The following is a 13,420-nucleotide window of genomic DNA, read 5'->3' as shown; positions in this document are numbered from 1 at the left end:
TCAAATCTGAGAAAAGCTTTTTCTAAAACTTTAAGTTATGTTGCCCTTACACTTTTTAAAGGTTCTATTATTCATTGAAAAAACTTGTAAGGAAAATGCTCAACCTATTTAAAATGTGAAATCATCAATAGTTGATAACAAATACAGAACTTAAGTAGAGCCATTCAGTCTCATCTCTAGACCAGATTTTTCTAGTAGTTCTTGGAAACCAATAGAAAATTGCTGCAATTTTTGTTGTCCATAGAGACACTATAAAATTAATCAATTATTTACTCCTTTTCAATAGTTCTACTTTCAATGTATTATTTTTTGTTAAAATAGTAGCTCTTCAACAATTTACTTTAAAAGTCTCAAAAAGATCATATATTTATTTATTTATTTATTTATTTTGGTTTTTGGGCCACACCTGGCAGTGCTCAGGGGTTACTCCTGGCTATCTGCTCAGAAATAGCTCCTGGCAGCACAGGGGACCATATTGTACACCGGGATTCGAACCAAACACCTTTGGTTCTGAATCGGCTGCTTGCAAGGCAAACACCGATGTATTATCTCTCTGGGCCCAGATCATACATTTATTAATATTAGAGCACAGTTAAGAGGAAGAAATGTCTTATGTATATTTGTTATATTCCTCTTTTATTTGTCTCTTTTACAATTGTGATTGTTTACATTGGCATTTGCAGTATTTGATTATTGAGGCTAATTTTTCCTGACATTAATTGTGTTTCCAGTAGCTCAAGTATTTTAAATTCTTGAGTACTTAGAAGTCCAGTGATGAGATTCACCAAATAATTGACATGCTATATTTAGCTTGTGCAGTATCACCACTATGTGAGCATTATCAAAATATATAGAATAACCTTTTACATAATGTACAATGTTTGTTTATCTTACATTAATGAGGATGAGTAGAAAATTTAATTCTGGACCAAAAATATGTTTAATCTTTGAGAGTACCAAGGTACATTGGAGAAGAATGTGTATCTGGCTTTTGAGGATGAAAAGTCCAACATATATATTAAACCCCTTTATTCCATTTCTTTTTTCAAGCCAAGTATTTCTTTAGTGAGCTTTAGTCTAGTTGATTTTTAAAGAGGTAATACGATATAGTAGTGGTAAAATATTCAACTACTACTTTGTTGGTACCTATGTCTTCCTTCAGGTCTATTAGTAGTTGTTTGAAGTATATTGCTATTTAGTCATTAAATGCATATATGTTTAGGAGTGTGAATAATTAGTGGTATGTCCCTTGTTCATTATGAAATGACACTCACTGTCACTTATAACTTTTTTTGAGCCTGAAGTTTATATATTCTGATTCTGATACTAGTATGGTCATGCTAGCCCTTTCGAGAAGGTGTTTGCTTGAAGAATTGTCTTCCAATCTTTGAGTCCATGTTGGCTCTTTGTTTTCAATATGTGCATTACAGGTAACACATTGTTGAATTAAATGTTCAAATTCATTCTGCTACTCTTATGTCTTTAAATTGATGCCTTTGACCCATTGACATTGTGAGAGATTATTGTCATTGAGATTTGTGTGTATTATCTCTGCAATAATTTGACACATTTGATTTGTCTTGTTTACCAGCAGCACTTTTAGTTCTTTGTTAAGATGAGTCTATGGAGTTTCTAAATTGCTGGTTATGTGTGAAGTTGTGTATTGTCCTTTCAAATATGAATGAAAACTTGACAGGGTAGTCTTCTTGATGAGGTGTTTTTTTGTTTGTTTGTTCATTTGTTTGTTTTTACTATATCCTACCACTGTTTTCAAACCTAGGTTTCTTTTATTAATCTGCTTTAAATTTTAAGGACATTTTTTTTTTGTCTGTGTGTGATAGTTCCGTCTTTGATTTTGCTCCTTTTAGTATTCTGTCGCTATAATTTTCATTATCTCATTAGGATGTGTCTTGGAGTATTTTTATTTATTTCTCTTTTAACTGGTACTTTGGGGTCATCAGGGTCAGTGCTTGTGCTTTTCAGTTCGTGTAAGTTCTCAGTAATGTTATTTTTGTTGCTTCTTCATAGAGGTTTTATTCTTGGCCCCCTGCTGGGACTCCAAAAATTGATTTGTTATTCCTCTTAAATTAATTCCAAATTTCTTTTGTCAGCCATTCATTTACTTTCAAGACTTTTTTTTTAATTTTCTTCTGCTTTCTGGAGTTTTTATGTACTTTATCTTCAATTTCACTGGTTCTGCCCTTAGAAACTGTTTCTCTGCTGGTGAGATTGTTCAATGGTCTTTTCATTTTGCCTACAAAATTTTCCAGTTCTCATTTTTGCTTGAAGTTTTCTCATTTCTTCTTTCATAGCCTCTTGTAATTTTATTTTTGGCTGTCCATATCATGATTTCGTTTATTTCCTTGAATAGCTTCAACATTTCCTCTAAAATGTACTTATCTGAGAGGTTATATAGCTGGTTAATTCTGTTTGTACTTTCAGGGTTACCATGTCTACTAAGTAAGTAATTGCTTTTCATTGTTACTTTTTTGTGTGTTGTTGTGTGGCTGAGTGGCTAGAATTAGAATGTCTTTATATGCCCATAATGTGGGTATACAGAGGTAAAGTAGTATACAGCTGCATGCCTGTTTGGCTCCCTTATCTGGAGGTAAAAAGGTGTTTCCTAGTCACACACAAGACACTGACACATCTCTGCCTTCGTTTCTTGGGTTGTACCTGGATAGAATCTAGCAACTCCCTTTCTTTATTTTCTTTTTTCTTTTTCTTTCTTTTTTTCTTTCTGTCTTTTTTTTGGGGGGGGGGGGGTTGGGCCACTCTCAGCAGTGCTCAGGGGCTACTCCTGGCTTTGTACTTAGAAATCGCTCTTGACAGGCTCAAGATACCATATGAGATGCCAGGAATTGAACTTGAGCCCTTTCTAGGTTGGTTACATGCTGCCCTACAGCTGTGCTATTGCTCCTGCCCTGCAATTCCCATTTCTTGTCCTTGCTATTCTCAGGCTTCCTGACCTGGTGGCAAAATATTATCACTTAGTCACATATAGGACCCCAATGTTCTGCCATTGTTTCTTGCAATTTAAATTCTACTAGATTATTAATTATGATACATTTTCTATTGAAAATCAATAACAAAATTTATTATACAGGATATAGAAATACTTCAGCAGATAAGGTGCTTTCAGGGCATGTAACTGACTCAGGTTTAATTCCTGGAATCCTAAATGGTCCCTTGAATCCCGATAGGATTGATTCCTTAGCACAGAGCCAGGAGCACCTTTAAGTGTGACTGCCCTCTGCAAATAAACAAACAATGCAAATAAACAAACAAAAAATCATTTGGCAGATATATACAGCTTTAGGCATTTATTGAATACCTAAACTAATTTTAAAGGCTATCTTCACTCCTATTTACAATGTCAAGCATTGTAATCAACCTAAATTACTCATCAAAGCATCTATTGTTTATGCTGAAAATATATTTTTATCAATAAATGAAATGTAGACACGAGACTTAGAAATAAGAAGGAATTAACTAGGAACCCAGGAATACAATGAATGGAATGATACAGGGCTTTCATTTTCATAGGCTCCTCACTTTCTTTGAAGGCTCTAACTCATCTGTTGTTACAGCTTCAGTCTAAGAATAATGAAGTACTTCCAAATGAGGGCCTGGAGATGTGAGCTTGTAAGCCTTAGGCTTTTGAGTGTTTTGGGGAGCTGCATTAAGTTTATCATCCGTAAATACAGGAGGATGAACTTTCTTCCATGTTCTCTAGTGTTTCTCCTGTTTAAAACACTTCATTATTTTGTGATATTATGATAATGTTTTTCAAAGAAATGAATACAGTAAACAAGAATATAGAGAAAATTTACCTTCTTAAGGGAATAAGATGCTTACATGTGTTTATCAGGAGAATTAATTTGCATATGTACAATGTAAATTCAGTATATGAGAAGAATGTTTCTTAGGTGTTTTGGTAAGTTAATTACAAAGTTTTTTCATCAACTTTGTTGGTTTGTTTTTGAAGGTAATAGATTCTGCTCATTTAAATATGTTAATACTTACAATTTCTTGAATATTTTAACAATATTTGAATTTTTCCCAATTAACTAAAATATCAAAAATTGGGGGGCAGGGGCTGCAATAGCGCAGTAGTAGCACATTTGTCTTGCACATAGCTGACCCAGGATGGACCTTGGTTAGATCCCATATGGTCCCCCAAGCCAGGAGCAATTTCTGAGCACATAGCCAGTAGTAATTGCTGTTCATTACCGGTGTGGCCCCAAAACAAAACAAAACAAAAAATTTGGGGACAGCCCCTAAAGTTCAGAGCTACACTAATTGCAGAGTGTGATAAACAAATGGTATCAGAAATCTCACTCAAAACTCACTCATAGTATGCTTGTGTTCTACCACTTGAGTTTCCCCATCACTTAAATTACTTTTTAATTAACTGCAAATACACACAATTGCTTTTCTAGAAAGAATTGGATATATTATCTTGTGTTATCTAGAACTCTTTCTTGGGGGGGGGGTGTTTGGATCATTTCAAGAAAAAAACTGTTTTAAAAATATGCCTCTGGGGCCAAAGTGATAGCACAGTGATAGGGCGTTTTTCTTGCATATGACTGACCCAGGACGGACTTCGGTTCAATTTCTGGCTTCCCATATGGCAACCCAGACCTATCAGGAGTGATTTCTAAGCACAAAGCCAAGAATAACCCCTGAGCCCTGAGCACTGACTGGTGTGGTCCAATAACCAAAAATAAAAAATTGCTTTTGAGGAATAAGAGAAGTACAGCAAGCCAGGGGTCTAAAGTGAACAATGAACAAACCTACAATTCTAATATACATGCAATGCTCCTTTCATGCACTTGTGTGGCATATTCAGAAATCTCAAATAATCCCTGTGATCAATTATAGGTGATAGACAAAAATAACAAAATTGGAAGGAAAAGCAGAGAGAGAGTTTCTCTCTTTTTCTCAATGGATTTTTGTAGCTTTCTTTTCTTCCTTTTATTTTGTTTGTGTTTTGGGACACATCAGTTCGTGGTTGGGGATGATTCCTGGCTCTGCACTTAAGAGTCATTCCTTGCAGTTCTCAGAGGACCAAATAGGGTGTCGGGAATTGAGCTGGGTTAGCTGAGTGTAAGCAATCTACCCCGAAATTAATATCTCTCTAACCCCAAAATTAAATAATTTCTGTACTGAAATTATTGTAAGGGGAAGATAAAGAGTGCAAGACAAAAATAGGAAGTGGAAAACATTCAGTTTGGGAAATGTAGTAATTTAATTTGGTTTCTTCTTATACTCTCTCAATAAATTGAGTAAAGTTGGCCAGGATGTATCTATTGCAATTCTCTGGCAGTGGTCTGAACAAGTTCAAAGACATAACTGTTTAGCAAAATGTTTGCAGAAAAATGTCTGTGCCATAACTCTGATCTAAAAATTATGGGCATATCATTGTGATTTACTTCACAATCTTATTTTTCTTTTCATTGTCTCTTCCTTCCTGGTTTTTAGAAACTAGGTTTGGTGTGGTCAAGAGTGTTTTATTTATTTTTTCATTAATTACATCACCATGAGATAGAAAATTAAAAAGTTGTTGATAGTTCAGTTTCAATCATACAATGTTCCAACCCCATCACCAGTGTTCATTTCCTGCCACCAGTTTTCACAATTACCCTCTCATCCCTTCCCCCTCAGCCTTTTTCTAAGGTAGGCATGTCCTTCTTTCTGTATCTATGTCTCTGTTTCTCCCTCACTGTTTCACTTTAACTCCCACACCCTACCTTCCCTCTTTCTCTCCCCACCTTTTTTTCATTCTAGGCACCATGGTTTGCAATACTGTTACTGAATGGGCATCTTGCATAACACTTTACCTCTTGGCAGCACCCAGTTCTTGTCCAGACTGATCATTTCCAACAATTAATAGTGGTGACCATTCATAGTGGTCTCTTCTATGGCCTAACTGCACCTCCCTCATTATTTCTATTGTCTTTGAATATTATTTTTATATTATATTTTGCAGTCTAGATTTCTTTTTTAGTTTTTGAGTCACACCCAGTGGCACTCAGGGGTTACTCCTGGCTTTGTGCTCAGAAATTGCTCCAAGAAAGCTCTGGGGAACCATATGGGATGCCGGGATTGGAACTACCTTCCATCCTGGTTCAGAAATGTCGTACTACTGTGCTATCTCTCCAGCTTCAATGCAGTCTAGATTTTTAATTGATTTATCAAATAGTTTTTAACCTGTGTGTGTTAAATGAACCATTATTTTTTTTCTTCAGTCACTATCACCAAACACAGACTTTCTCCATCCTTTTCCTAATTTTGAAGAGATCTCCAGCATATTGCATATAATTCTGGTTTTTGTCTTGTGATCATAATAGTTTAAATTTAGTATACAAGACTGTTTTCAGGTAATAAAAAGTTCTTAGCAGTTCAAATGAGATGAGAATTATATTAAAGTAGAACATCCTTTCACAAGATTAAATGAGAGAAGAGGTGACCAATAGAAATAAATATTTTTATGTAACCTCACAAGCAGATATCTCTCCTGTCTTCTTGGGACTTTGGAATGCAAGACCTGTTCTGAAAGACTATTGAATCTCTCTGCTTAGAATGTACTCTTGTTCTGGGTCTCATGGAAATTAGATGGAGCATAGCAGTTCCTTTACTTGGAAAATAGTCTTTGGGGAAAACAGAGTTAGTCACTTCAAATAATTCTCAGATTTACTAACTGCATTCAAACCCCAACCCATCCCCAAGACCATGAAAGTTTATCATCACCTTTAGCTTCTTTCTTTTCATTTTTTTAGAAAGTTAAATGAGGTCATATTCTAATCATTTTTATGATGATTAGTTTCAAAAATAAAATGAGCTCTTGAGTATGATTGATGTTTATACAATATGGTAGAAATCATCTCTCCAAATTGAATCCAACTTCAGGCTGGGAACAAAGACTGTCCCTTACCACAAATGGCAACTATGCAATAAATTTTTTTATGCTTTTCTTCAACTTTCTATTTAAAGAAGTTTCTGAAAATACATGAATTATACAGCTTATCTTCTCAGATGAAAAAGAAATTTCTTTTTGGATTGAATTGCTGCATATTTATTAATAGAAGTAAAATTTTCCATGTTCTTTTGTATCAAATGAAATGCTGACTAAAATATGAAAAAGACTTTCCAGCAATAATAACAGTAACTGATGAATAATTATAAAAGCTATATGGGATTGAAAGGCATTTTAATGTTTCATCTCTTATATGGGTTCAGAAAAATCTGAGTAATTATCCTGGCTATAAAATAAAGTGATATTTTTACTCATGATGAGAATGCAGTCTTAATATACCACTATTACTATAAGAGAAAGAATAACTTTCATTTAGTTTGCTCCAGCTATGTAATCATGACTAGTGACTATTTAGCTGCCAACATTTGCTTCCTATCAACATGAGAATTACGTAGTTCAAATTCATTTTAATCTGAAAAGTGTACATCCTTGCACTTATAAAAATGAAATTGTATTGATTTTTAGTGAAAATATCAAGTATTATTCCTCCATCATTCATGAGATGGCAGTAACACCTGATCATGACAGAAACAGACATGATTTTAAAATAGGATTCTTATTTTGAAGATATTATTAGAAACTGGGCTGGAGGGGCTGGAGCAGTAGCTCAAACGCTAGGGCATTTGCCTTGTGTGCGGCTGACCTAGGATGGACCTCGGTTTGATCTCACAGCATTCCATATGGTTCCCCAAGCCAGGAGCGATTTTTGAGCGCCTAGCCAGGAGTAACCCTGAGCATCACGAGGTGTGGCCCAAAACCCAAAAAAAAAAAAAAAAAAAAAAGATGTGGGCTGGAGAGATAGTACCATAGTTATAATTCTTGTCTTGCACATATCTGATACTTATTTAATCCACATCACCATATTTTCTCCTCTAAGCACTACCAGAAGTGAACCTCAATGCACAGAGCCAGTAGGGCAGCCTGAGCACTGAGAGATGTGGCATAAGCCTTCTTCCCAAGCCCAACTAAAGTTACTAAGAATTGACTGTGATCTCTAAAATCCACTTAAGACTACTTTTACAAAATATTCATGTAGTCTCCATTTTTTAAATCTACATTATATTAATGCTATTCAATTTTTTATTTAAATTACTAGGCTATTCTGTGACAGTACTTTCTCATAGAAAATTAAACATTTAAGTTACGCTATTATTTTTATTGAAACTGAATTTTCTTTGTATCTTGTAAATTTTTGTTTACCATACTTCTGCTAAGATGTTTAGATATTGATGAGAGATAAAAATATATTAATACAAGGCCTACCACTACATTCAGCACTTTTGCCATCCTAATTCCCCTAAAATATAGATTAATAGCCAACTACTAAAAGATAGTGTTTAGATGATATTTTTTCAATAAAAAGACATTTTTTCTGCATCCCCAAAAGGACATTTTTTAATCATAACTAACATTTCTTGTTATTATCAATAGGTGACTTTGTTCTCTGATGCTAATCTTTCATAGATTTCAGCTATTAATCTAACAGTTGTACAACTGTGAGTAATAACAGAAAATTTAATCAGTTTTATTTTAAAATGAAAAATAAAATGGCAGCCACATAAAGTGGCTATGTAAAGTAAATTATGATGAGAAATAATTGTGAAATTCTTGAGATAAAATAGGCATAAACTAACGGTAAATCTTATTATAAGGATGAATAAAACCTAAAAACTTTTAATAATAGTTATTCATTTCTTATTCCTATGTATTATTTCATTGCATATTTGTACCACATCTTCACAATCTGTTGTTGGACATCTAAGTTGATTCCAACTCTTAGCTATTGCAAGAATGGTGTTATGAGTAGTGGTATTCATGCATTCATTTGCATGTGCATGTCCTTGGGATAGATACCCCCAAAGTGGAATTTCTGGGTCATGTGACAATTTGATTCTGAGTTTACTGAAAACCCTCAATACTGTTTTCTATAGGGTTTGGATTAGGCAGCATTTCTACCAGAAATAGATGGGAAAGAGTTCTTTTTTCACCACATCTTTGCCAACACAAATTGTTTCCAATATTTTTGATGTGTGTTATTCTCACTGGTGTAAAATATCTCATTGTTGTCTTTATTTTGTTACTTCATAGCTGTAAGAAATGGTACAATAATGCAATTTGCTGCAACATGGATGATAATGGAAGGTATTGTGTTAAATGAAATAAACCAGAATAAGGATAAATACAAGATTATAACACTTAGATGTGGTATTTAGAATAACTGCATAAAGAAATGCAATGGTTTAAATGGGGGTTGTCAAGAACACACTAGGTCCCAGACTATAGTGAGGAGAAGGAAAGAAATTGTGTGGAGGAGGATAAACACAAATATAAAAGGATGGAGGACAGGGGCTAAAAGGCCATTGGTGGTGTTAAGAAATGACAGAACTAAATATTCAAGCCAGAGTCAAAACAATGAAATCATGAGATCCAAACTTTAACGACCAAAATTAAAAACAGATTTGTTATGCTGGCAGACTGGGGCAGGAGGTGGTGGCATGAGATACATTCTGGGAACATTGTTGGGGGGAGCTTGACACTGATAGTGGGACCATGATCTATGGGTCCACTGAAAGTTGCTCTACATGGTTCCTTCTGCCAGGTGATTTAGGTACAGCATCACAATATTGATAGGTCCTGAAACACTGTATGTCTAAAACCCAACTATGAATAACTTTGTAAATCATAATAAATGAAAAACTTTTAAAAAGTAATTAAATTAAAACATAATGATATAAAAATAATTATCTATTTTATTTAAATTGATACCTTCAAAGTCATTATTTTTCTTATTCTTGGACCACTCCTGGAGGGCACTTAGGGTTTACTCCTGGCTCTGCACTTTTTGAATTATAACTGGCAGGCTTGTGGGACCATATGAGATGCCTGGAATCAAACCAGATCAGCTGCACACAAGACAACTGCCCTACCCTCTGTGCTATCTTCCCAAAGACTTTTATTTTTTATTTTCTTGAAAGAGAAAACTCTGGGTCAGAGCATTTGTACAATAGGTAAGATGTTTGCCTTACCTGTGTCCAACACATCAGACTTCAATCTCTGAGCATAGAACCAGAAATAAGAAATAAGCACAACCAGGAATGTCTGGCCCCAAAACAAAAACAGAGGTTTTAAAAGACAAAATTTTGATTGAATTGAGAATGAATTTTTTAATTATTTGAAATATAAATATGTAAGACCTCTTCTCCAAAAAAAAAAAAAAAGAGAAAACTATATCTTCATTCTAAAGATTTATATATTGCATGGTTTCTGTTTGTTTTGTTTTGTTTTGTTTTGGGGGGTCACACTTGTGATACTCAGGTGTTACTCCTGGGTTTACATTCAGAAATTACTCCTGGCGATGCTCAGGAAACCATATGGAACACCAAAGATTAAATCTAAATCAGCCACTTTCAAGGAAAACTCCTTCCAGACTATACTATCACTCCAGCCCCACATATTTTATTTGTCATATGTGAATTTTAAAATGGAAATAGTAAGATAGTAGAGGAAGTAAGGCATTTCCTTTGTCTATAGCTGACCTGGGTTTCATCTGCAACAGCCCATATAGTCTGAACCTAACAGAACCTGTCAGCCAACAAGAATCAATTTTTATTCCTCGGTGTATTAAGAACTGAAGACATTCTCCCCATCTGATGATTGGGAAAAATGGGTCCAAGATGATGACCAGAGACATTTTATTCCATTCCAATAATGCTTGTATAGGACAAGAAGAACTGGGATATGTGCAGGAGCGTGGCAGGTCATAGAAGAAACATAGCTAGGGGCAAGCGAGGCTCCAAGGAGAAGTTAAGTACAAACATGGGGGCGGTTAGGATTGCCTTGGGAGCATCATAGTGCTAATTCATTGGTTGATTCATTTAACTAGAGAACCCTGTGAGGGAGCAGCTATGATTTGGAGTCAAGCTGTTTAGTGACCACTGACCATGGGGGATTGGCACCCCACTTTTTTCTGTCATTTCCTATATCTAAAGAAATGTCTCTGAAGCTCTCTCTTCAAAGAAAATTCCCAGAACAGTTGCTATATAGAGTGTGCTGGAACAGCTCTAGGTGGTTCTATCTGCCAGCTGGTTTGGGGAACAGCATGACAGTGGGGATCCAATAGACTTCAAAGCCTTCCAGTAATGAAAACTGAGCACAGAACCGAGAGTAAGCCCTGAGGACTATGGTGTAGCTCCAAAACAAACAGAAAAATTCTAAATTATAAACCTGTTATTTTTACTTTAAGAAATTTCAGAATGAATTTAGTGTATAGATTATACTTTCTTTGATATACTTAAAAATGCCATTGGAACTTAATAATCATCCTGTCATTGACATTGGTAATACATTTCTTGCCCAACTATGTTATTTAGAAATTAAAACAAGTAATTATATAAACTCAGTTTTATATTACTTTGAATTAATTAATGTTGAGGTGCTGAGCAGGTTTTAGAGAAGGATGAGGAAAGGGACAGGAGAAAGAGATAGAGATATAAATAAAGAGATAAAGAGATAGAGAATAAAACTGGGATATGTGATTACAATAGAAAGTAAAACTATGTTCCCTTGTGTCTTATAGCCTGAAGAATAAATAGTGAAGCATCAATCAAGATGTAAGAAAAAAATGTCAGGATTTCTCTGCCATGGAGATTTGATTACCACCTGAGGAGGATACTTTCTTGAACAATGAATGAAATTTCTTATGAGGATTCACAAATTAACATATGACTAATTTTAATTTTGGAGAGCAAATGAAGTTTCTTTATTTTTTATTTTGTGGTAAGTTAAGACTTTGAATGAATGATTTTATTTCATGGTAATATATTTAGCACACATCTTAAATTATAATCTATAGCAAGCACTGAGAATATCATCGAAACTTAGTGGAAAAAAATCTTAATTTCTAACTTATTTAAGATTTCCTCAGCTATATCTAGTCTATAAAATCCTTGTGATGTAAAAAGCCTCCATAAGATTTTTTTCTCATTTAATGTGAATGATGACAGCAGTATACAGAACCGGAACAAATCACTATTAATAGAAGATGGACACAAATGCCAACTTTTCTTATTTCACTTCTAAATGTGTGCCAGATTTGCCATCCCAAGAATGAGTAGGGTAAATAATGTCTCTCATCTTTTTTTCCTGAGCATTCACAGAATAGTTTCTCAAGGTTAAGCCAAACCCTCATTTTAGGCTGCCAAAATAAAAGCATAGGAAAAGAATTAAGTTTGCCTGCATGGTGATCCTCTTAGGCAAACAAACTGCTGACCTCGATGAAATATTTTCCCAACAGCATCAAAAAAATATATATAAGCCTCAGAATGTGACCAAAGTAAATGTTAATGTTTTTTAACTAAGGTGGGCTTTTCTGTAGGATACTGAGGATTTGGGAAGCAGAGAAAATATTTTTAATAAATGATAATGATAAATTGAATGTGGTAATAATGCCTATTACCTCAGTTTCACACTGAAATCCTCGGGTTGAAAAAAGAATAAATCATTTTGGAGAGCAAAACAGTGAAAATGGTGGCTGGCCAGAAGATTCGATCTCTGAAGGGAAATATCTCCAAGTGTAAAATGTAAAGTTCCTTCTCTAGGTTTCATCCTTTATCATCAAGAAAGGCTTTGGTGTCCTGTAGGCAGTCTACAGAGCAAGGTTATTTAACTTCTATTTATGATGCTTCTCAGTATCCATCTGGTGTCTGGCTGGGATTCCCTCTTCTGATATTGTGACCATGGCAATTTATTTCCTTGTGTTAGAATTTTCTGGACCTCAATTGTTTATCCACAGAGAACAGAGGTGGATACAACTCAGTGAGCAATAAATGATGACTTTAAAGTGCACAGTGTTGTTACTAAGGTGTTTGAAGTTTGGCACCATTCCCTTGGGCAGGGCCCACTCAGGATGAACCAGGGTTGACAGCCTTTCTGACTGCAGAGGGAAACATCCGCCCACGTGCAGTCTTCTGGGAAGGAAGGTCAGTTTGATTGGAAGCAATCTATATTGCTGTTTTGGAAAGCACACCCAAGAGCTTCAAATCTCTAATGATGACTTTTCTTCCAATGTATAAATTAAAACTTTGTCAATTCTGCTGTATAATAAACACTAAGTAAAAAAGAAAAAAGTCCTTGTTTCTGCTTGTGTATGCTTAGTGAGTATATATTTTTAAAATAGGTCAATAAAAATAAACCCTTAGCTCCAGATCTTGTTGGCTTTACATAGAGACTAGGTTAAATTCTTATAGGTTAGTTTCCAGATATAGTAACCATATTTCAGAATGCCTCATTGATATTTTACTACCTTTCAATCAAAATGAAAGCACTATTTAGGTGTTGCCCATGCAGATCAGGTAAATTATCTTACTAGAAAGGTGACATATC

The 13,420-nt window shown here is 34.8% G+C and overlaps 1 protein-coding gene across 1 annotated transcript in view; it reads left to right on the top strand.

Annotated features, from left to right (window-relative positions):
* ZMAT4 (zinc finger matrin-type 4) overlaps window positions 1-13,164 on the top strand; it is a 467,773-nt gene extending 454,609 nt beyond the window's left edge. Inside the window, 1 exon segment of the mRNA XM_049771892.1 lies at window positions 11,616-13,164. Within this exon segment, the coding sequence (XP_049627849.1) occupies window positions 11,616-11,631 (16 nt within the window). The 3' untranslated portion in view covers window positions 11,632-13,164.
* The last annotated feature ends 256 nt before the right edge of the window (window positions 13,165-13,420 follow it).

Source organism: Suncus etruscus, chromosome 4 (genome assembly GCF_024139225.1).
Source record: "Suncus etruscus isolate mSunEtr1 chromosome 4, mSunEtr1.pri.cur, whole genome shotgun sequence".
In the NCBI taxonomy this organism is placed as follows: domain Eukaryota; kingdom Metazoa; phylum Chordata; class Mammalia; order Eulipotyphla; family Soricidae; genus Suncus; species Suncus etruscus.
The sequence above is the reverse complement of the archived record's forward strand: the minus strand, read 5'-3'. Positions and strand labels throughout refer to the sequence as shown.